General features: G+C 36.3%; 3 protein-coding genes and 1 pseudogene across 5 annotated transcripts; 2 read left to right on the top strand and 2 right to left on the bottom strand.

The window, feature by feature from the left end:
* The first annotated feature begins 623 nt into the window (after positions 1-623).
* LOC133733591 (peptidyl-prolyl cis-trans isomerase FKBP16-1, chloroplastic-like) lies at positions 624-4,265 on the top strand. Of its 3 annotated transcripts, XM_062161229.1 has the most exons (9): positions 624-758; positions 1,236-1,409; positions 1,580-1,614; positions 2,019-2,112; positions 2,223-2,283; positions 2,383-2,428; positions 2,949-3,019; positions 3,198-3,251; positions 3,468-4,265. In XM_062161229.1, exons 1-9 carry the CDS (start codon positions 700-702, stop codon positions 3,519-3,521), a joined length of 648 nt encoding a protein of 215 aa, XP_062017213.1. In that variant the 5' UTR covers positions 624-699; the 3' UTR covers positions 3,522-4,265. The 3 variants fall into 3 exon arrangements, with proteins under 3 accessions (XP_062017213.1, XP_062017214.1, XP_062017215.1); XM_062161230.1 differs by lacking the exon at positions 3,468-4,265 and having other exon boundaries at positions 3,198-3,424; XM_062161231.1 differs by lacking the exon at positions 3,468-4,265 and having other exon boundaries at positions 2,031-2,112; positions 3,198-3,424.
* On the top strand, positions 3,715-5,599 carry LOC133730242 (peptidyl-prolyl cis-trans isomerase FKBP16-1, chloroplastic-like; annotated as a pseudogene).
* Positions 5,600-9,007: 3,408 nt separating this feature from the next.
* LOC133734894 (uncharacterized) lies at positions 9,008-10,696 on the bottom strand. Its single transcript, XM_062162533.1, has 2 exons — positions 10,188-10,696; positions 9,008-10,106 (listed from the first exon to the last, which is right to left on the bottom strand). Exons 1-2 carry the CDS (start codon positions 10,568-10,570, stop codon positions 9,215-9,217), a joined length of 1,275 nt encoding a protein of 424 aa, XP_062018517.1. The 5' UTR covers positions 10,571-10,696; the 3' UTR covers positions 9,008-9,214.
* An 11,331-nt stretch (positions 10,697-22,027) lies between these two features.
* Positions 22,028-23,912, bottom strand: LOC133728579 (uncharacterized). The gene is made up of 5 exons (XM_062155991.1): positions 23,795-23,912; positions 23,502-23,615; positions 23,335-23,435; positions 23,187-23,241; positions 22,028-22,606 (listed from the first exon to the last, which is right to left on the bottom strand). The coding sequence occupies exons 2-5, from the start codon at positions 23,588-23,590 to the stop codon at positions 22,207-22,209; spliced, it is 645 nt and encodes a 214-aa protein (XP_062011975.1). The 5' UTR covers positions 23,591-23,615; positions 23,795-23,912; the 3' UTR covers positions 22,028-22,206.

The raw sequence follows: 23,912 nt of genomic DNA on the forward strand, positions 1-23,912 counted from the left end.
TACTGTTCCTAGGTATGAATATTGGGTCAGGCTTAAATCGTCAGGTACCATTTTGATATTTTTCAAAGTATAGGTATGAAAATTAATAGTCTGGAAAAGTTTAGACACTGTTTAGAAGATTTTCCCTTGAGAATACCTGAAGTTCCAGATTTACCCCTCAAAATTTAACGCCCTTGACGACTTTACTGTTGCTAGGTACAGAAATTAGGTCGGGGCCAAAACTTCAGGTACCATTATGACATTTTTCAAAGTATAGGTATGAAAATTAATAGTCTGGAAAAGTTCAGACACTGTTTGGACGAATTTCCCTATTTTTAAACATAACACTTATATTTTGGTTAAACTTATTCTTACATAAGCAAAGCTTCCAAGAATATAACAAAATAAAAGCTTTTGAGCAAAACAAGAACTAATTTTTGAGGCAAAGAAAAGCTAATTCAAATATACAAAACAAGAAAAAAAATATAAAAATTGCTTCAACTTGTGGGGTAGGTGACAAATATGTATCCATCATGAATCATTTGTACCCGTTGACTGACTTGACTCGAAGACCCAGCCTTCCGGGTCGGGTGACTCGGGTCCAAAACCAATGCCCCATGGAGTGTACCACGCACACCCGAACACATTAGCAAAACTCTCCCTCCTTCTCAAAAAGCTTCCACCTTTTAGGTCCCTCCAGGTTTATCCATTTATCTCCAAATGGAAACTCTCTCATTTCCAAGCTTACTTCAACTCCCATGTTCTCCCAAAAATCCAAGGTAAATTCTTCTATCAACTTTCAAATGCATTCAATTTAGTAAACTAAAGTTACATTGATCACCCATGAAAGATATCTTATAGAATTGCATAACAATGTGCTCAGGACCCAAATTGATTCCCAGTGTTCTGATTCAACCTAAAGATTCAATCTTGGGTGATTGAAATTTATGTTCTATGTTCTGTCATATATTTACATTTTGGTTTCAGTTCTGTGTGGAAGACTAGTGACTTGTAAATTCTTCTATTGACTTACATATGCATTGAAACTTGTAAATCCAATTTTTGCTTCTCATACTCTCATATTGATCATAATGCAACTTGGGGTCTTTACCAAACTGCTTATCAGTGTTCTGATTGGAGCTACACAGACAATTTTGGGTGATTGAGATTAATGTCATTATCATCTTTTACACTCCTTACATATTTGGTTTCAATTCTGGGAAAGAATATTGATTATGTTGTTGTGGGTAAACCAGATATGTAGATAAAGAGCCACCCAAGAACCCTGTGGCTGCTAAGAATTTGCATGAAAGATTTCCCAAAAGATTGCCAAGGAGGCTGCTTTTGCAGTTTATGGGGTTCTTCCCAATCCTATCACATCCTGTTTTGGCTGCACCAATGCCGGAGATGAAGGAACCTGAAGTGATCCGGTAAGATTTTGTATGTGAGGTTTTGTTTGTTTCCATTTTGGTTTTGATTTTTGCTTTTAAGTTTAAGCTCAAAGTTGAGGGCCCGATGGTTATGTTGAGGATTGAGCTTTGTATTTAAAATGTGTATGAGTCTCATATGTAATATTTGTTTGGAAATTTGAAGCTTCCAGGACCTTAAAGCTTCCCAGTGGTGTGAGGATCCAAGGTACAGAATTTATAAGATTCCACATAATGCTTACTCAGGAAGGATTTTGCCTGTAATTGGTATCTTAAAATTGGTGAACAGTTTCAGTGATGTGGCCTTACCCCTTATGATCTTCAATGATTATTCAGTAGTACCAATCTCCACATTGCCTTGACATGACTTGGATTTCATTTGCTCACACTTGCAATACCATATGAAACTCTTAAGATATGTGATGTGCTATTTCCGTGAGGGTAGCTGTTGGTAATTTGAGCTCAAAATTTTGAAAACCCCGTGTGTGGAATCAAATCACATTCGCGTTTTATAGGATTGCATCGTTTGTCCCAGCAACAAGGCACCTTGGACTTATATGATTAATTCAGTTTAATTTTGAGTGACATTAATCCGGGGTTTCCTTTTCCTAGAGATTGTTGAAGGGCAAGGACCTGCAGCCACCAAAGGAGATTTGGTTGAAATTAACTATGTATGCCGTCGCACAAATGGCTATTTTGTTCATAGGTAGATAACTAAATCCTGTAGATTGTGTTCCATTTGTGAGCAAATGTCATTTGGAATTTTCATCTTCCTAGCTCTTCAACGTTTCTCACTGGCAATCTGTTCTGATGTAGCACTGTTGATCAATTCAATGGAGAAAGCACACCTGTGATACTTCCTTTGGACGAAAATCAGGTTATATCTTGTCTCATTGTAGCATATATTTCCTAAGAATGTTAGCATTCCAGACTTTATACGAATACGCCATCATGTGTTACATACTTTACTATTCAGATTATAAAAGGCTTGGAGGAGGTTCTGCTTGGCATGAGAATCGGAGGTGTGTTCTAACTCTTAAGGCTACAATTATAAGAGCTGCATTATGTACTTGCTTGCCGGTTTCTTACTCTTTTTATAATTAGGAATACAGTAAAAATAAAGTACAGTTTTGATAAATGTACTTGATAATTGGATCACTGTGGTTGATCTTTCCTCTTGCCATTCCTCTTGTACTGATAGATGTACTTCTTGGTTATTGCTTTACTTCCTCTCATTGCTAGGTCAGGCATTGTGTAACAAACTAACAATATGATCATCCGTAATGTATCTTATGTTGGAGATGTCTTCAATTCTGTCCAAAATCTCTACCATTCTATGAGAGAAAAATTATAAAAATAAAAAGCAATTGGCTTGAATTTTTAAAGGTGACTTTTAAAATATTGTTGATCTGTTGGCATAATGCTATTAGGCTTGAGATACCATCTTTTTTAGTTTTGTTATGGCATACATAGTATTAACCAAAAAAGAGTTATTAGATACATACACAGAAACAAATTACTCATATTCAGCTTACTTTTCAGGAAAGAGGAGAGCATTGATACCTCCTTCTGTGGGATACACAAATGAAAGCTTACAACCAATTCCTGAAGAGGTAAACTTATCAATACTTGATACATTCCCTCAACTCTATTGTTAAATGGTTTCTTCTTGGCGTGCCATTCATTTAGAAACCCTCTCTTTATTTCATTCCCTAGCTATGACTGTAGTTGAAGAAGTAGTTTCGGTTGCAACAGATTAAAGTAATACTGCGTTAATTCTGTTGGTTGCAGTTTGGCCCTCGACGCAGCCTCTTGTCTCATATAAATGAGCCTCTGATATTCGAGGTGCAGCTCTTGAAACTACTATGAGTTTATGAAGTGTGTATGTACTAAAGCACTTATAAAGTGTGAATATATTCAAACTCTTATCAAGTGTATATGTATGCAAACACTCACAAAGTTGTACCAAGATAAATACTCTTAAGATTTTGCCCCCGAGTGATATAGTTATTTTGACCTTTGATCCCACTGATTATGAAAATTCAAAATTTCTTCAATTAGGTGAACAAAATTGATTGTGCACCTTCAAGAGCTGCAATAGAATTCCATGCCTAGTGATTAGCACCAATAGTCCAACTTCTAGCTAGTAGAAAACTGGAATGGATTCCTCCATCTTCGAATTTAGACATTTGGTTCATGACGGGGAGCCTCTGCCATTGTGATTTGGTGCTCTGAGGTTTTGCTTCCAATTAATTCCTGTTGATTCCTGTCAATTAACCGAAAAATGCTTATAACTTAACAACCGACCATGGATGGATGCCGGTCTGAACTATTGTTGTTAGTATTCACCATTCTGCTACGGATTACAGCAAAGATGGTGCCAAAGCACTGGTGTTGACCAACCTTGACCGAAGGTTGTAACATCAGCAGAATCCAAAACATGCAGGAGTTGATATCTCTGTACATCTTGCAAGCTCTACATTACCTTGACAGGACTTAGATTTCATTTGCTCACACTTGCAATGCCCTATGAAACTCTTAAGATATGTGATGTGCTATTCCATGAGTGTAGCTGTTGGTAATTTGAGCTCCAAATTTTGAAAACCTGGTATGTGGAATGGAATCATATTCCCTTTTCATAGAATTGCATAGTTTGTCCCAGCAACAAGGGACCTTGGACTTATGTGATTAAGTCAGTTTAATCTTGAGTAACGTTAATCCTGGGTTTCCTTTTCCTAAAGATTGTTGAGGGACAAGGACCAGCAGCCACCGAAGGAGATTTGGTTGAAATGAACTACGTATGCAGGCGCACAAATGGCTATTTTGTTCATAGTTAGATATCTAAATTCTGTAGATTGTGTTCCATTTGTGAGCAATGTCATTTGGAATTTTTTTCTATCTTGCCCTTCAACGTTTTTCACTAGCAATGTGTTCTGATGTAGCACTGTTGATCAATTCAGTGGAGAAAGCACACCCGTGATACTTCCTGTGGATGAAAATCAGGTTATATCTTGTCTCATTGTAGCATATATTTCCTAAGAATGTTGGCATTCCAGACTTTATACGAATACGCCATCATGTGTTACATACTTTACTATTCAGATTATAAAAGGCTTGGAGGAGGTTCTGGTTGGCATGAGAATCGGAGGTGTGTTCTAACTCTTAAGGCTACAATTATAAGAGCTGCATTATGTACTTGTTTGCTGGTTTCTTACTCTTTTTATAATTAGGAATACAGTAAAAATAAAGTACAGTTTTGATAAATTTACTTGATAAGTGGATCACTGTGGGTTGATCTTTCCTCTTGCCATTCCTCTTGTACTGATAATTGTACTTCTTGGTTATTGCTGTACTTCCTCTTATTGCTAGGTCAGGCATTGTGTAACAAGCTAACAATATGATCATCCGTAATGTATCTTATGTTGGAGATGTCTTCAATTCTGTCCAAAATCTCTACCATTCTATGAGAGAAAAATTATAAAAATCAAAATCAAAAGCAATTGGCTTGAATTTTTAAAGATGGCTTTTAAAATATTGTTGACCTGTTGGCATAATGCTATTAGGCTTGAGATACCATCTTTTTGAGTTTTGTTATCACATGCATAGTAATGACCAAAAAAAGAGTTATTAGATACATACACAGAAACAAATTTATATTTAGCTTACCTTTCAGGAAAGAGGAGAGCATTGATAACTCCTTCTGTGGGATACACAAGTGAAAGCTTACAACCAATTCCTGAAGAGGTAAACTTCTCAATTCTTGGTACATTCCCTGACCTCTATTGTTAACTGGTTTCTTGTTGTTTCATTATTCAGAAGCCCTCTTTTTATTTCATTCTCTTTCCCTTTTGACTATTACTGTAGTTAAAGCAGTTTTGATTGCCCACAGATTAAAATAATACTACGTTAATTCTGTTGGTTGCAGTTTGGCCCTCGACGCAGCCTCTTATCTCATGTAAATGAGCCTTTGATATTTGAGGTGCAGCTTTTGATACTATTGAGTTTATGAAGTGTATATGTATTGAAGGACTCCTAAAGTGTAAATGTGTTCAAACACTTTATATGTTTCAAACACTCACAAAGTTGCCCCGAGATTAATACTCTAAGATTTTGCACCCGAGTGATATAGTTATATGAACCTTGATCCCACTGATTATGAAAATTCCTTCAATTAGTTGAACAAACATATTTACTGTGCAGCTTCAAGAGCTGCAATATATAATTCCATGCCTAGTGGATTAGCACCAATAGTCAAAGTTCTAACCAGTGGAAAACTTGAAATGGATTCCTCCTTTGAATTTAGACAATCGGTTCATGACAGGGAGCTTCTGCCATTGTGATGTGTTGTTCTGAGGTTTGCTTCCAGTACCTGTTTATGCCTGTCAATTAACAGGAAAAAAAAAACCATTTAAATTAACAACCGGCCATGGATGGATACCAGTCTGAACAATTGTTGTTAGTATTATGAATTACAGCAAAGGAGGTGCTAAAGCACTGGTGTTGGCCAACCTTGACAAAAGGGTGTACATCTGCAGAATCCAAAACATGCATGAGTTGATATTTCTGTACATCTTTGTCTGATCTAGCACGTCAGTCAACATGCAAAGTTGAAGTTCTATTTTCCTTTTGCATTCTAGAGTCTTATTTTGTGGAGAAGTTGTGCGACTTGGCAAATCTTTGGTCACTATGACAATCATTGATTTCTGTTTTTCTTTTTCGTGTCTAACATTTTGTGGTCTTTTGTGGGTGATAAAACTACAACCTATAGAGCTGCATGTCATTGATGGGGTTCCACAGCTAATTTTTGTCAGTTCAAGCTACACCATTGAGGTTGGACATGTTCATTCTTATCTACCTTTAAAGCTATCTAACTATTATCAATTAGGCTAACTGAAACAATTTTTCTCTAAATTTTGGGTGTGCTTCATAGACGGTGGAAGCTGAACGTATCTCAGTAGATCATGTTGCTCATCTTAAACCATCTGATGGAGGTTCAGCAGCAACTCAATGTGAGCTTTCCTCCCTCTTATGCTTTTTCTTTCCCCTTGTTTACGTTTCTTGCAGAAGAGTATAGATTTCAATTAGTATTTGACAAATTTATAAACTATCGGTTGTGTGCACTGACTGCTCATCTTACAGGAATGCACAGTGCCATCAAGATGCTCAATAGCAGAGTTAGAGTGCTTCATCACTATCTTCTAGCTATGCAGAAAGGGGAAAACATGCTTTGAGTAGAAGATGAGTTACATTAGGAATAGATTTCAATATCAGAACACAGAAAATTTCTGTAGTCAAAAGACCCCAGAACATTCAAATTAAATAGATGCCAAAGTCACAAGATAGAATTCAAACTTCCTCAACTCTAGGATTGATGCCTAAACAAATTTTATATATTAGAACTCCCTCTTCAGATACATTTTCCATTTTTAATTTGGCGAAGAGGTATTATGAATATACAAAGCCACTTACTTCTGTAACTGCTTTTCTATCATAACATGCATTATCTTCGTCATTTCACCCTATTCATTTCTTGAAAGTACAACTCTATGCTTTTGTGTTGGCATTTGATGAAAGAAGATATATATTATTGGGTGCATGTACACCGAAAGGTCTAGAATTGATGGTATTTGTTGTTTATTTCCATGCAGGAGAAATACCTTGTGAGAATTCGCTGCTAAGACAAGTATCAAGTCTTCTCAGAAGGTTGCCTGCTGTTGAATCGGGGAAATTTCAAGATGACTTTTTGATGGTGAGTGTTGTTCGTCTCAAACTCCCAATTGCAAAATTCACTATTTTGGGTCTTGTTTATGCCCTTCAATGTGTAATATTTGACTAGTAATTTATAGGTTACTGACAATGCTAAGATGCTATAGTTTGAATTCAAAAGACCCCTGAAATTCAAACCCCTTAAACCAGGAAAGGATTTTTCACATTCTTTATTTAAGAAAATGAGTCTGATTATACCAACTAAAGAAGCTTATCACTTCACACCAAAGTTTATCATTGCAGATACTACAGAATAGGCTGCTATCTTTATCTCATCAATGGTTCTATTGCTCTGTTTTCTTTTGTAGGAATACAATGACACATTGCTGATTACATATCTAGCTGTGCTTACCAACTGCTCAAGGTAAGATATATTCTTCCAAACTTTTCTATGTTCATCATTATATTGCAATAATAGTGTAAGTTCCTGCAACAAAAGAAAAATAAACATTGCACTGTTTTCAGGTGGACAGTTTTCGTAGTGTGGTAAAAGTTTTTGTTATTACGCCTATATTAAGTTTTGTAATCAAGCCTAAAACAAAGTGGGTGTTGACGTAGGGTATAAGGTTTGATTCATAAACAAATTTGGGTTACCTACCTATATGATGAAGTTTGGAAGTCACATCCTCTCAATTGTAGTTAATGCCTTAGCTAGTTTGTTCTCCTACAAGAGTTGTGTTAAGTTTCTGCTTATGTTTGATTTGTAATTGTGTTAGGGGATACACTGTATAGACGTTGTATTGTAATTGCAGGATTTCACAATTTTAGTACCATATATTAACTAGTTTCTTAATTTTTTCCCAGTACAATGAACGAGCTAGTCGACAAGTTCAACACCGCTTATGACAGGCATCTGAGGAGGACGTACTGCTTTCTTCTGAAAACCCCCTGCCATGCTTGGCATATCTGACAGATCGGACAGTCTGGTGCCCTTGATATCTTTTTTGGATGTTGCTGTAATGCTGTTTTAGATTTTGAGTGAACAGCTATATTGTTGGGAGTTGGGACCTAAAAAGTTCCAAATTAAAAGAAATATAAATTGCGTAGGTTTGTCACTCTTTTGCTTCTCTACCACCCAATTTTGGGTAATGGTTTATAATTACAGTGGCCAAAAAAGGGGCGAGGTCCAAGTAAAATACCTCCGGTTCTAAATTTGAGGACCATAAATACTCTATCACGAGTTCTATTTTGTTGGTTCGCAATTTCAGATCATACTCGATGAATTCATTCGAAAAGGAAAGAGACATGTTTACCGTGTATCATACCTCGATGAATTTCAGTTCAAAATATGTTGAGTAGCTCATACCTCCTGCCGACATGTTCTTCAGCTAAGGTGTTTGCACTGATTATTCGTAAAGTAGAGATAGAACAAAAACCAAAAACAAATTTGTGGACGCCAACTGAGGTGCTTGATCAGGCAGGTCCACACTGAAAGTAAAGGGGTCACCGGAGGACAACCACTTTTGAGCTTCCGGGCTGAAGAACCCAAGCTTAAACCTTTGGCTTGAAGACACCAAAGTCTGGCCAATTGTTGGCATCCATCAAATGTAACACTCCCAACAAAACCGTGTAACAAAACAACACAAGATTGAATAGAGAGTTTCAAATGTAAACTGATTACACTAAAGATGCAAAAAGTATTGTACACCGCTGAATCATGATATTGTAGTTTTGTATCCCTTAAGCTTGTGTTTAAGGGTTTAGGGCAGCGGAAAAGCTTGCCATGTGTTGGCTAATCTCAAATCCCATATGCAAAAACAAAGCTTGCAATTCACATACAATCCAAAACACATAACAACAGTCTGAGGCACAAGATTTACAATGATAAACTGGATTGAAGGTTTCCAAAATCTAATAATTTAAAAGGCAAAACCCAACATATTGATTCAATGCACGAGAAAACTGAAGTAAATAAGAAAATAGTACCGTTTTCTTGAGTGGAACTACGGAAAACAAGAATAGGACGCAGAACGTAGAACTTAAGTTACAACCCAATAAACCTACTATAATGTTTTCAGAACTTAACGAACCAATAAAATGCATCAGTAGTTGGCTACGCTGAAAAATGCTCCGTGAGGTGGTAGTGTTATAAACACTCGAAACCCTGATAACACCTCATGCAGCACCGCGAAATACCCCGGGAAATAGCTGGTGAGTAATTGTGCCCTTTCGATAGCATGATTTGCAACTTCTCCTCTTGCCCCTTGGCTTGAACTTTGTCCTGCCCCGTAACTTGGAATTGTCCCGTAACCTTGACCAGCCCCGTAACCTTGACTCGAACCTTGAATTGGCCCCCCGTAACCTTGAATTGCCCCGTAGGCTTGACTTGAACCTTGTCTTCCCCCAAAACCACTTCCCCCTTGTCCAGTACTATCTTCAGCGTGCGCATGATAATTGCGGCAAAATCTGGCAAACTCAAAAACATCTTGGCTGTCGTAGGGAGCATACAACAAGAGAGAAGAGGAATAGTGGTCACCTATGCTCATGACATTATTCATCCAACCAGTATTCAAAATACTGTAGTGATTGAGCCTCCTCTTAAATGCATTGTTCAAGTCCTTATGCAATCGGTTATCATTTTTCTTTATTGCCTTCAACTTTCTCCAGACTTCTTGATGGTATATTATTAACTCCTCACTGTTCATCCAATGAGGATGATTAGGAGAGTTCGCAATATTAAAATCCATCCAATTCTGACCTGGTCCAGCTACTGTCACACTGCGTACAAAATAAACGAATTCGCTTGGCACTGTTCGATGACTGATCCTCCACAGCATGTCGCAAAATTGTCTCACGTCACTTGTAGCCCGCCCTCCCACGCTCACAGATCCAAGCTTGGCAACTCCCCCAACAATATATATGTTGTTGATCTCTATCTTCCCATTTCCCGCACATCCGGAGTACTTGAGATAAACGATTCCCGTGAGAATGCTCCTGCAACCAACAAACATGTCAAAATAGACTTAAAAGTGAAGCTCTACGGGGTACAGTACTAAAAATTTAGGATTAACTTACTTGAGATGCTTTCGCGCCGCATAGGTAAAGAAACTCACAGATGGCTCCTCTGTCGTCACTACTACAGGATCATTCTGCAGAAACATTGCGAAAGTAGTGTCCGAGTGCTCTGACAAAACAATTCCCATATGCGGAAAATCGTTTTCATTGGTGCAAGCCAGAACCGACAGTAGGTTCTGGTGCCTGTAGAGAATGGAGTACCTCATCCATTCTATTGAGTCTGGGTCGTTCAATGGAAAGATATGGCCGAGGACTGGTCGCCTCTCGCCTGAGCCATCCACCATGAATCCATTCCTCACGACATCAGTTGAGAACCCTCCAGAGACATTATTAACTCTGAAACGGACAAGTATGTATGGAAGTCGATTAACGAGTTCGTTCATTTTGAACCAGAGAAGAGAAGGTAGGGAAGAATGTTTTTAATGGAAGAGGAGAGATGGAAGAGGAGAGGAGAGAAGAGGCAGATGATCATGAGTACCGTTCTGACGTCCATACGTACTCTTTATGCATTTCACATGGTGCTTGGTACTGGGTAGGCGACTCACTTGTCTATGTCAGGGTTTAGGTTGAGAGAGAGAGAGGTCTTTTTCAGTTGAGAGAAACCAAATATTTATGATGGTTTTAACTTTTAAGTTTTATTTATGAGCTCAAGACAAGAAGTCACTGCATTTCATCATGAAGATCGTATAAACTATCAAATAATTAATTATCTAACTTTTGCATATTATCTATAGACTTAATTAATGGAAGCGAGTATACTTTGCTCCTCGATCAGTTATTTTTTGGGACGGAGATTGTTAGAACACCTTACCCTCTTCCGTTTGGGAAAGCATCAAGGATCAACCAAACTACAAAGAAGAAGAAAAGCAAAGGTATAAAACAGAAAATAAACCACATGGGACTCCCTTTTCTTCCTGTGTTGTCTTCGTGTTCCTTTTTTAATAGTTTTTATGAATAGTTCTCTAATTGTACGTGTATGTGTACGCGCTTTTTTCTTTTCAAATCATTCACGGTTTTGTTCTGTCACTTCTGTGGTATAAAGAGTGCCAATAATGAATGAACCCGTACTGCAAATGAGTGAAGACTAAACCACATGGCAAACATCCCCAAAATGGCTCATGCCTTTGAGTCTTAAACAAGTAAAACAACCAATGCAGGGTAGATATATATATTGAATGCGTAGTCAGAACTTAGGTGTAGCTATTATCCAAAAAAAACTTGGTTGTAGCTTTCTTCTGTGAGGTACGCAATTACACTTGATTATAGATTGACAATTACACAATTGACAATTACGTTTTTTTCCTTATTAAAAACAAAAATCTTCTAACCTAAGCTCATGGAATGAATATTAGTTAAATAGTTTTTATTACTAATTAATTATATCATTAGTAATTAATGTAGTTCTTTTTCCTTAACCAAATATAGTTCTTTTTACATGCATTTTGCGACAACCACAACAATTAATGTAAAAATAAGTAATCTTTGTTTTAGATGTAGTAACTACTTCACATACAACTTGTTATTATTGCTTTTTAAACTAGTTTACAAATGTTACCACAATGTGTTATCATATAGGTGTTTCATTATATTTTGACAAAAACCACGTATGTCCTCATTGGTGTAATAAGTTCTCCCTTGCGTAATTAAAGTAATATATTGTGCGATTTCCATCGTCGAAGTCGTACTTACTTTCAGTCGACATAATTTACCACATTTGATGTAAAAAAGATAATTTTTGTTCTAATTGTAGTAATTACTCTACCTACAACCTATGTACTAATTTATGGACAATTTAACAACAGTGACAACAAATTTGTTGTTAGAGTGGTAAATATTTATGTTTTTATCATTAATGAAATGATTACTTCAATAACCATGTATATTTTACGACAATTCACGTTAATTGATGTAAAAGCTGTCATTTTTGTTCTATTTATAGTAATTACTCCACCTACACTAATGTACTAGTTTGTAGACAATTTAACAAGTGTGACAACAAATTTGTTATCAAAGTGGTAAATCTTTATGTTTTTATCATTAATGAAATGATTACTACAGTGACTACACATTTTACCACAGCCCCCAACAATTGATGTGAAAGCGTTAACGTTTGTTCTGTTTGTAGTAATTACTTAAAAAACTACATCATTTACAATATTGTCAACAATTTTACAATTCCAACAACATTTGTGTTGTGAACAGGGTAAAATTAATATTAGACCAAAAAATATGTCAGTACTTAGTATTATAAGAAGGTTCTCCATTTGATAATCAATGTTCTCCATTTGTTAAAAGTTGTCCAACTATAATATTTACATATTTGACCACTCAATTACAATAACCACAATAAAACCACACAAGTCGTAATTTAGTTCTACTAGATGCAATTTATTATTTTGACAATATTTGTTACATGTTTCTGAATATTACATATTTTTTTTTTTTATATAAAGAGTTCATAGCATTAATATGACCCTGAATCATGGGTTAGAATAGTACAAAAGACTACTCTGTATATACATTGATAGCGCAGGGTAGTCTATGCTAGCAAAAACACCTCTCCTCGTAGGTGTTGGGCTCAAACAGTAGGCAATCTATTCTACCTGACTCCAAACGCCGAGCACGCAATTGTGGTACGTTGAAACCAAGTACTTCTACAAAGGCTCCTAGAGGAGCTTCATCGAGCTAAAAAAGATCGAGGTTTGTCACCTAACTAAAGACTCAAGAACTAAAAAAGCCTAGACCGGGCCGAAGCCCACTATAACAATCCCCTGTAGAACAAGGGGTTTATTGACAAATAAAAAACAAGCAACACTAATTAAGAGCAGCAGCCCAAAAGCCCAAGAATGGCCCAGCCCAAACGCAAACCAAAATCTGGCCCAGCCCAGCCCTGCTGCGCTGTGCAGCATCATTAGACCCAACGACCGCCACCGCCGTCTCACATACCAAATCACCATCAGAGCCAGATGAACCTCAACACCATCTCCAGAGGGCTTGCCGCAACAATCCTCCCAAAAACCGCACCCCGATCTGCCGCCTCCATGGTACCAAACACAGCCACCGTCGTGTGGTGACCACCCTACGCCAACACACAGCCGCTGCCGTCTGGTGAGACCATCCCACGCCGCCTAGTGCCAACCCATGAAACCGATCATGACCATACCGCCTCAAGCGTTGCAGTGAGACCAGACCACAGACTGACCACCACCATTGATCCGCCTCCAAGCAAACCCATCCCAAGCCCGAAGGCAAGCCAAAACACCACTCGTCCGGCAGCAGCTCTATAGCATCAACGCAACCAAGGTCGACACTGACACTGGGCCGCCGTCGGACGAGCGACACTAGAAGAAGAGGAGGAGACCTGGACGGCTATGGGAAAGAGAGAAAGCTAGGGTTTTTTCACGAAGATTGTTATTGTTAAGTACTAATAATATTTCACTATTATGACAATAAGTGATTACATATTGATATTCTGAATATTACATATTAAGGAATAATGTGTTGTTAATATAGTAAATTTTATTTTTAAAAATGACGCATGTCAAAATTTAAGCGGGAGATTTCTACTTCATTAATTTATTAAAAATAAAAAATTAAAAGTATGACATACATTAAGGTATCCAAGACGACCCCCAACTTATTCAGTGTTGCATATACAGCCAAGTCCTTCTAGATTAGCTCAGTCCTATACTACAATATTACTATTGTACTAAACTACCTAATTTATGGATCCATGTGGTTGAATTAATATTAAGAGAAGATGCTGCTGAGGAAACCTCATATTAAATCAACACGGTCTCCTCCATGAGTTGTTAGTCTAGCTTAGCAAATGAATGAGATTTAATTTACAAAGAAATGAGAACAAGATGTCACTCGATACACACTACATCATGTTTTTTCTTCCCTCAAATTTTGTTTCTCATTACTGCAAATTCATTATATTCTCACTCTATTCAAGTGTTTTCTCACTTTGTTCTTTAAAAGGAAGGGGGAAAAAAACCTTAAATTTAGATAAATCTTCAGACTCTCTCATTTCTAAGTAAACCAAGTGGGAGGTAAGAAGGAAAATTTAATTGATATTTATTATTATTATTATTATTTTTACTATAATAAAGGATTTCACTCCTATCTCTATGGTGACTCGAACCCATGACATTGATCTTAAGTAGTGGGTGCTCTAACCACTGAGCTAACACCACTTCGTCAATTTAATTGATATCTTAACAATAGAGGTAATGTAATTGATAAAATGTCTCCAGAAATCTTTCTATTTCTACTAAAAAGAAAAGAAGATAGGGTAGATATTGCACATTTATATGATTCTACGAGGGACCTCATGTTGGCACACCACATATATGATTATATGGGAGACCATGGTGGAGATGGGTTTGAGCTCAATCTGATTTTGAGGGGTTTTGTAGGGTTGTGGGAGAGAGGCAATTGCATTTTAAAAGTGAGTTATTTCTAGGGTTTGAAGGTAGAAGGCAGGGGAGGAGAGTAAAGAAGGTGGAGTTGTGAAAATTAAATAGGTTTACTATTTGTATTGGTGCTGTGTGTGTGTGTGTGTGAGAGAGAGAGAGAGAGGGTTCAAATATGCCATGTGCAAGTACGGAAGTACCTTTCGATTATAACCAGACAAACTTTGGGTCATCTAAGGGTTTTTTGTGTGGATCTTTTGGCCATCTAATGCGTAACTTTAGTTTAGGAAATATAATAATGTATGCATAATTCTAAAGCCTCATTTGATTCGCATAAAGTAAATATCAGAAAAGAAAAGTTATTCATTTCCTGTGTTTGGGATTCAAAAGGAAATGAAATATTTTTCTGAAGCAAAGGAAAATAGGGGGAAAATAGTTTCTTCCATACTCGAGCAACTCCAACAGCTTCCCTATATTTTAATCTTTCTCTATTTTAGGGAAAAATATAATTAACCTCTTTTGTTCCAACAGATTCCCTATAACTATCCCCATTTTAGAGATAGTGAGGAAAGAGAAAACAAAATTCCTTAAATTTACAGCAATCTCTAAAATTTAAGGAAGAATTATGAAGATTTTAGAGATTGCTGTAAAATATGAATTTTGTTGGAGTTGGACGTGAAAAATTGCTTAAAACTTTGACTTTTGCTATCCTATAATACAAAATTATAGAGAACCTGTTGGAGTTGCTCTAAAGGAATCATTTTCCCCCTTCTTTCCTTGTATTTATTACTCACAACACATTATTTTAATATATTAATTACATACTTTTTAACAATTTTTTGGATAATTTTTCTTACATTACCAAACATTGGAATGAAAAGTTCTTTAGAAATTTTCATTTCCCTTTTCATGAGAAAAACAAAAGAACTACTTTCCTTTGCGCGAACTAAACGAGGCTTAAATATTCGGGTGCTAGCTAGGATTAGTAATTGAATAAGTGAAGACCTAGTTGATGAGGAAAGCACTCAAAATCCAAATGATGACAATAAACAAACAAAAGAACAAAACGGTCTTACCCACAACAATTAAAAATTGTATATTGCATGGTACGCATTTAAGCACAAACCTGACAATGAGCTGCCAATTTACTAATTTATATATTTTAAGTCTACATAACGTTTCCCTTGCTCCAATTTTCTCTTGCTCGAATATGTTGACTATTAAATTCAAGAGTTGATGAAACCGCTTAAGTCCTTACATGACATGGACTATAAATAAAAGACATCTTAAGTTTGAAAAACATTTTATTTCTATTTGATATGTTGTGTCGTTAAATTGTTAAACACAATTAACTTATTTGTCGTAAATTATAACTTTTTAGGTCCCAAGTTTACTTTAAGCATTGTGTATAGTTGGATATTGCATATGTCAACTAGAAAAATGATACGTACTACGTTTGAGGCTTTGAGCTAGCTGTCTCTGTAAGTAGTAGAGTGAGGCTTTCTCACTTCACTCGCAGCAAGCATATAGATGTCCATTTTCATTTTCTTCGAGAGCTGACAAAGGATGGAGTTGTAAAGACGGTTCATTGTCATGCTGATGAGCAGGTGGCAGACATAATGACAAAACCTTTGAAGCTTGATATGTTTGTAAAGATGCGAAGCCTAATGGGAGTTTGCTCAAATCCATATGTCAGCAATCAGTTTAAGGGAGGAAATGTTGAAATGTTAGTTGAATAAGTCTGTTTGAATAATCCCAAATGCATGTTTAGGATAGTTGTCTAGTTTTGATTTGGTCTTAGCCACATATCACGTTAGTGGTTTGTAAAACATAGGCCACATATTATTGGTGAACGGCATCACTATTTGCATTCTGCTGTTGATTGGGTACTGGCTCTAGTTCTTCTTCAAGCTAGGCTCGGTCTCATGAATTTGGTAGGGTTTAGTTGACTTCATCTTCATCTTCTTAGGGTACTACGTACTGGTGTGTCTGGTTTTTATTATTGGATCCTTGAGTACGTACTGGTGGATCGATCAGATCAAACTATTATAGTATATGCTTTAATTAATTAATTCTGAATATCAGTTATGTTCTTGAAGGTGCTTAATTTTGGCCTTAAATTCTATTTTTAATTATGTTTTCAGTTGCAGGCTTGCAGCAATCCATCGATCTAGGTTTTTTTTTTTTTTTTTCTTGATCAAAATATATGCTGTTCGAATTTTTTCTGTTCAAAAAATAAATTCATAAAAGAAAACTTTCATGGCTCACGAATCGTTTTTTTCATTGCAAACGAAAAAAGTTGTTGTCATCTTAATTATCTTAAATTGCCAAGCACGCCTCCAGAGTCTAGTCTTCAGAATCTTGCACAAAATAGGAAAGATGACTACCCGCGCTAGGAAATACGAGAAGTGGAAGAAATCAACGTTTAGGGAAAATTTCAGCTTTACAGCTAAGCAATAATAATTACCAGTATTTCAAATTACCAGGAAAATGAGAAAAGAAAAAGGACAAAGTAGATGAACATGAATGAATGAATAAAATAGAGAATGAAGGATCATTAGTTCACAAGCCTTTTTGTTTGTGTTTGCCAGCCAAGTGAGGCGGAGGGAGGAAGGGGCCCAGTGGGTTCCGTGCCCCACTCACATTTTCACTAAAAAGTTAATATATATATATATAGTATTAGTATTATATTAATATCCGGTTTTTAATATATATTTTTATATTATTTTTTTCACCTTCAGAGAGCACGTGACGTGCTCTTCTTTGTTTTTTTTTTTTTTTTTTTGATAAGTTTTTTTGTTTTCTTTGTTGGGATTGTTTGAGGAAGAAAACGTGGGCTCCCACGTTTGATTTATATGATATTTTTCTTTTCTTAATTTTTTTGACATCAACAATAAAATTGATTACAATTAATGATTTTTATTTTCTCATTATTTATAAATTTTTAAGTCTAATAGAAAAAGGATTAAAAAAAATTATTCTGTTACATCAATAACATATATATATATATATATAGTCACTTGACAATTCTCAATCAATTCTCTTGTGAAGAGTATTGTTGTAGTAACTTCTTTTGATCATTCAAATATATTAAGATACTTTAAAAGAAAAGAAAATCCTGATGCAGAGGAGTCGTTGGGTATAAATACCTCATTAGATTCATCTCCCGCAAAAAAAAAAAAACAAAGAAGAATGATAGTAATTTAGAGAAGCATTGTCCCGAAATTAATGAAAAATATCATTCTAATCATGGAAATCGTCCTCTAATTTCAACTTATCATCCTAATGTTCAAAATGAAGTACGCAGATATTATCTTCAAAAAGGTCATTGTCAACCTAGAGCTCACGAGTTTCCTGATGATTGCTTGATTTCATATATTGAGAAAAACATTTTTACTAGCATAGATAATGAGACTATCATGTAAGGATTTCAAAATATAAAATTTCATCGAGGGCAATTACCATTGTAATAGATAGAAATTACATTTAAATTTATTTTTTTTTGTGCCCCAGAAAATCTAAATTCATGGCTCTGACCATGCAGTACTGGATTCTTTGACAGCTTAATCGCCAAACTGTTATCACAATAGACTATATATTGTGCCATTATTTTGAGCAAGAGTAAGACCCTTCAACATTCTTCTTAACCAAATTGCTTGACAAGCACATGAAGCTGCAGCAACAAATTCAGATTCTGTAGTGGACAAAGTGACTATTATTGGTTGCTTCTTTGATGACCAAGAAACTGATTCTTAGCTTAACACGAACAAATAGCCTGAAGTGCTCTTCCTGTCGTTGAGGTCCCCAGCATAGTCACTGTCTGTATAGGCAATCAACTCTTCATCTCCTCCTTTCTTGTAAAATATCCCCAAATCAAAAGTTCCTTTCAAATACCTCGACACCCTCTTAGCTGCCTGTAGACGAAGTTCAGTAGGACGATCCATGTATCTACTAATGAGACTCACCACAAACATAATATCAAGACGAGTGGCAGTCAAGTACACCAAACTTCCTACTATCTGCTTATAAAGAGTATTATCTAACCTCACTCCATTTTCATCTTTCACAAGCTTGGAACCAGGAACCATTGGGTTGTGGACTGAATTGCACTTGTCCATATTGAATCTTTCCAACACCTCCTGCACATATTTCTTTTGACAGATAAAAATACCCTCTGATCCTTGCATCACTTCAATACCAAGGAAATATCTAATTTTTTCATGGTCTGTCATGTCAAATTCTTGCATCATTGACTTCTTAACTGAATAAACATATGCTCATCATTGCCCGTAAAAATTAAGTCATCAACATAGAGACATACAATTAACATTTTACCTCTTTCCTTTGTTTTAATGAACAGAGTGTGTTTGTAGGGACACTTCTCGAAGCCTTCTTTTGCAAAGTAGGACTCTATAAGACTATATCAAGCCCGCGGAGCTTGTTTTAGTCCATACAGAGCTTTCTTTAACCTATAAACTTTATTCTGGTCTCCTTTCTTCTTATTGGCGGAGCTAGGATTTTAAGATAGGGTGGGTTAAAAAAAAAATTAATAAAAGTTTACTAATGCTTAAATTTATTTATTTTTTCCTAAATTTTATTAGTAACATGTTTTATTCTTTCCTTAAATTAAACCACATCATATATTAATTACATATTAAATAATCAAATAACTAACTGATCCAAAAAAATCAACATTATAATGTTTGATAGAAATTCGATAACAAAAGTCTAAGACAAAAGAACATATTTGCATTGGTGCTCTTGAATAGAACCAAAAATATTTAATTATTGAATTTATATCATAATTCTCAGCCAACTCTTATTCTGACCTAATGTACCTAAAAAAGCAAGCTTTTTATGCGAATATGTCTCTTAAAGCAGAATAGAAAATGTACCTAAGGAGTGAAAGAGATGTGGGTCCCAGCCACACATGGGATTTTAATTAGATGCCACAAGCAACGCACTTGAGGGAGTCTGACTTCCTTACTCTCGCAAAAAGACAATATAACGATCAGAGTTGAAGAAACGCGCCTTACACACGCAGAGAAAAGTGGCCGACAGCGGGCCCCGCCTGCGACAGAAGCCGTTGCAAGCTCCAACGGTCATGAAATCAACGGTGTAGATTGAAGCTTGATTAATTCTATTTAAAATGAAAGGCTGAGATTAATTGATTCTAAAAATAAAAAAATAAATATATTTTGTGGGAATATCTAATCTGACGGTTCAAAAAATTATATGGATTAAAATCAACGGCTAATAATAAAGTAAATGTGTTTTAAACCAAAAAAAATTGAAAAAATAAAAGAAAATTTTCCAAAAAATCAGAAAAATGTTTTTTGCCCTTTGGAACAGTAACTTTAACAAATTCTATAATGACGATATATTATATAATATAATTATGTATGATATATAAATTCATATTGTAGTTAATTAATTCTCTAAAATGATTAATTTATTAAATGACTTTAGCTTTTGACTAAAGATGGTTGGAGATGCAAAAATTGAATGAATAGTGATGACACTAGGAGAGTCAAATTTTGCATATGACCTTGGCTTTTGACTCCATTGTTGGAGATGCCCTAAGAGGCTAAGATGGCCTAAATGGTCCGAAAAATCTTCTATCACGGCAGTGTAAGCATTCAACTTTTATGCAATATGAACCGTCCATATGTGGGTCAGCCATCCATGCCATCCATTGGTCCTTTTGTATTTACAGTCAACGTCGACTCTGAACAGAGGTGGTGTCTAGTGCCGGGTGTCCATCAAGTTGAGGACTTGGCAAGCCGGCAAGTATTGGGCTGCGCGGACTCGGATGACCGGAGTAGCTCCTCGGCGCAAAGATTTTTAGCTCCCAAAGTGTGTAGGTCGGATAAGATGTCTGATGATTTTTCATTGAAGGCAGTCGGTGGTCGATGATTCTTGTTTAGATTTAAAATCTGGTTCTAACGGAGTCAGCATTCTTACCTTCATCACGTGACTAACAAGTCGTACGTGTACTTCCCCTGCTGTGTCATGTAAGGTATTTACCTATCCATGTCCGAGTAGCCATGAATAGACACACTTGAAAGTTGAAACCACCCATTTAACATTCTGAAAATATACATTTGGTCTACTGGTGACAAAGTAGACTCTTATAACATGAATGACCATTTGCCACAAAATCCAAGCATGTATCATATCGCATCAAAAAAAAAAAAATCATATCTGCCCAAGTCCTATTCATGATCAAATGTCAAACACTCAAATGTATCAACTTAAGGTTAGCAGCCCTAAAGGCCTCAAGCATCTCAATCCTCACAAAAACGAGTCATACTTGGTACTGTTGCTATGTTATAGTTACTGAATACTAGCACTACTGTGTAAACTATTATCTTTCTATAGTTTATTAAGGTAATTTAAGCACGAAGTACAAGCCTAATGTTTCTCTACCAACAGGGCAACAGACGAGTATTACTTCAACCAAAAAAAAGAAGAAAAAAACAGTGTTATTAAGATTGACTGAGCACAGGTCCAAACACAACATTCAATTCACTAAGCTGAAACAAAGCCTTGACTTCACTTGGTTATGCACTCAACCCTTTACCACCAATTTTAGCTCGGCATAAATACAGAACATAATCATTTCAATAGAACAAAACAGTAAATTTTAGAATATGGTTGCAGAAGACTTTAGACAGGAACTAGTAAATGAGATTCATTTCTAATAATCTAATATTATAAAAATAAGATATCAGAAAGGGGTCTAGACGAATTGAATTGTAAACTTAGATGTGATTTATCATGTACTTTTTTTCAGCATAACCTTTAAACGTAATAGCAAGATATCATAAACTAGGGCCCTGCACGAACCACTACATTTTGTTAGCCTAATAAGAAAGAAGAATGTGTCTGCCCTGTAAACTAATCATCCTCCCCTTAGCTGTAGCATCCCTCAAGGATCACCAAGGCGCCTACACCCTTCAGTTGAACCTTTCAAGAAGTGAATTCAGTTCTCCTGAGACTATAGAATAAACTTTTCAGTATAGATCCAGTCAACCTAAATCATTTTTCTCATGTGTACCATCGAAGTCTCTCATAGATTCCTCCAAATTTAACACCACAGCTATCTAGACAAAGCTTCTGAAGCTAGCATATACAGAAAGCATGTGAGGTTCTATGGAGCCTCCTACGAAGTAAAGGAAGTTTCAACTATTCTAAAGTTCTCTAAAGTAAGCTTAGATTCTTCACCTAGATAATCAAAAAGTTATGACAGAAGTAGTCTCTTATGTGGTGTATGTGTTTATGCACACACCGTTTCAGCCATTCATGTGCTTGAGGTTCGGAGACAGACAAAACAGTCATCTATACAAGTACAAGTGAGCAAAGAAGCAGAAAGAGACAAATATAAAAGACTGAAACTGCAAGAGTTTGTCAATCCAGCAACCCAAAGCCAGTAGTTATACAAGACACTGGAAAATGGCAGTATAAAAGCAAATCAGATAAGAAGTCGATGGACTTATAATTTGTCTTGACAAAGTTGTGAAAGAGAAGCAATTTAATTTTAACAACGAAATGCTCAAAATTTGCAGAGATTAGTAGTTAACACCAAAGAAAACAAGTGTTCATTTTCTCTTTTTCGTAGGTGGAGCAGGTGGTGCAGCAATGTTGCTTGTGCTGGTCTGTGAAGGTGGAGGGTTTGATTTGGCCTGTCCTGGTGCAATAGCATTCCTTGAGCTGGAGTGAAACGGTTGTGAGACAATGTTGCTTGTGCTGGTCTGTGGAGGTGGAGGGTTTAAGTTGGCTTGTCTTGGTGCAATAGCATTCGTTAACCAGGAGTGAGAAGGTTGTTCAACAATCGTTAACTTGGTCTGAGCTTTCACAGAAGTTACAGGCAAGACCGGATCTTCTGTCCAGTGACCCATAATCTTCAACAATTGGGCATTAACGTCCTCCAGATTGAGCTTGGGGCTGGGGATGGTCTGACCGGAGGAAGGCGTCAGTCCAGAAGGCTGTACGGCGGGACTGATGAGAAATTCAATATAATTAAACAGCTATTAAGTATGTTGTAGTTATTAGTACTCTGAATACTACTGATAAAGTAAAAATAAAAGTCAATTCTTTAGATTGCAGAATGTCTAAAAGGGTTACTGATTATTTTAGATGGTAAAGACTTCACTACCATACCCACTTCATTTAGAAGCTATAAAACTAACTGGAACCACTGCACTTAACACCATTATATCACAATTGTTATATCAAAGATTGCTTGCCATACCATGATGCACTAAAATTTCAAAAGAATTTGACGGATATATGTTAAGTTGATCTCTACAACTAAGCAAATGGCCAAAAGGAAATATACAAGCAGTCAAATGGGAGAAAGTGAAATGAACAAGCCTGAAAAGCCCTAATTATAAGACATTCTAAGAGCCCTAAATATAGCTTTATAAGAGCCCTAAGCACATGACTAAAACCATAGACTCTGTAACCTTCTAAGAGCCCTAAATATAGCTTTATAAAAGCCCTAATTATAAGACATTCAAATCCTCATCAAAACAAAATATGAACATGTACATTAACATTTCCAGAATTCAACACTCACCTTAACCACCAGCAAGCTCCTTCTTTAGCATACTCAACAATCCATCCATTTTTCCCTGCACCAAAAATAGAATTTGAAATTAAAAAACGAAAAAAGTCGCAATGGCACAATTTTACGGGGACAGATTCAAGAATTCAAGAAGACAAACTATTCATTTCACAAATTGCACTTGCAGCAGCACTGGTAGTTTGAAACTCCACCACTCCTCTGTTCATCTCTCCCGGTATACTCGGAACAAAAACCCTTGCACTGGACAAATCAATATTAGTAATAAAACCCTAAATTGAACTAGTCCAAAGAATGGGAATCTCTTACCTTCGAATAGGGCCATATTTTTCAAATTCCTTTTCCAGTGCCTTGTTGTCAATTCCGGAATGCAGGTTCCAAACAATAATGGTGTGCATTTCGATAACACTTCTGGTTAGAACACTGCAAACAAAGCAAAAACAACGCAAATTAGCAAACAAAGCAACTGTAAACCACAAATCCATTAACACACAGCAAATCGAAAGCCCAAACAATCAGAGATGGCAAACAAAAATCGAATGCCCAAGCAATCGAAACTCTAACAATCAGAGACGGCAAACCACAAACCGTAAAATTTATACCCGAATGCTGAGAAGCCTGAGAGAGAGTGAGCGGAGAGAAGCCTGAGACGGCGGAGGGGATAGAGAGCGTCAGAGCGAGAGAGGATCGAGACTCAAGCGCGGCTGTGAAAATTGAAAA

The sequence above is a fragment of the Rosa rugosa genome, chromosome 2 (assembly GCF_958449725.1).
Source record: "Rosa rugosa chromosome 2, drRosRugo1.1, whole genome shotgun sequence".
NCBI lineage: Eukaryota > Viridiplantae > Streptophyta > Magnoliopsida > Rosales > Rosaceae > Rosa > Rosa rugosa.

What these genes read in the sequence shown, in the direction of transcription:
- LOC133733591 (XM_062161229.1), top strand. Translation starts at nt 700, where the DNA reads ATGGAAACTCTCTCATTTCCAAGCTTACTTCAACTCCCATGTTCTCCC. An exon ending in TGTTCTCCCAAAAATCCAAG is followed by an intron (nt 759 to 1,235) that starts GTAAATTCTTCT and finishes TGGGTAAACCAG; the next exon opens with ATATGTAGATAAAGAGCCAC. An exon ending in CAGTGGTGTGAGGATCCAAG is followed by an intron (nt 1,615 to 2,018) that starts GTACAGAATTTA and finishes TCCTTTTCCTAG; the next exon opens with AGATTGTTGAAGGGCAAGGA.
- LOC133728579 (XM_062155991.1), bottom strand. Translation starts at nt 23,590, where the DNA reads ATGCACACCATTATTGTTTGGAACCTGCATTCCGGAATTGACAACAAG. An exon ending in AAATATGGCCCTATTCGAAG is followed by an intron (nt 23,436 to 23,501) that starts GTAAGAGATTCC and finishes TGATTTGTCCAG; the next exon opens with TGCAAGGGTTTTTGTTCCGA. An exon ending in GGAGCTTGCTGGTGGTTAAG is followed by an intron (nt 22,607 to 23,186) that starts GTGAGTGTTGAA and finishes ATTTCTCATCAG; the next exon opens with TCCCGCCGTACAGCCTTCTG.
- LOC133734894 (XM_062162533.1), bottom strand. Translation starts at nt 10,570, where the DNA reads ATGAACGAACTCGTTAATCGACTTCCATACATACTTGTCCGTTTCAGA. An exon ending in GCGGCGCGAAAGCATCTCAA is followed by an intron (nt 10,107 to 10,187) that starts GTAAGTTAATCC and finishes TGTTGGTTGCAG; the next exon opens with GAGCATTCTCACGGGAATCG.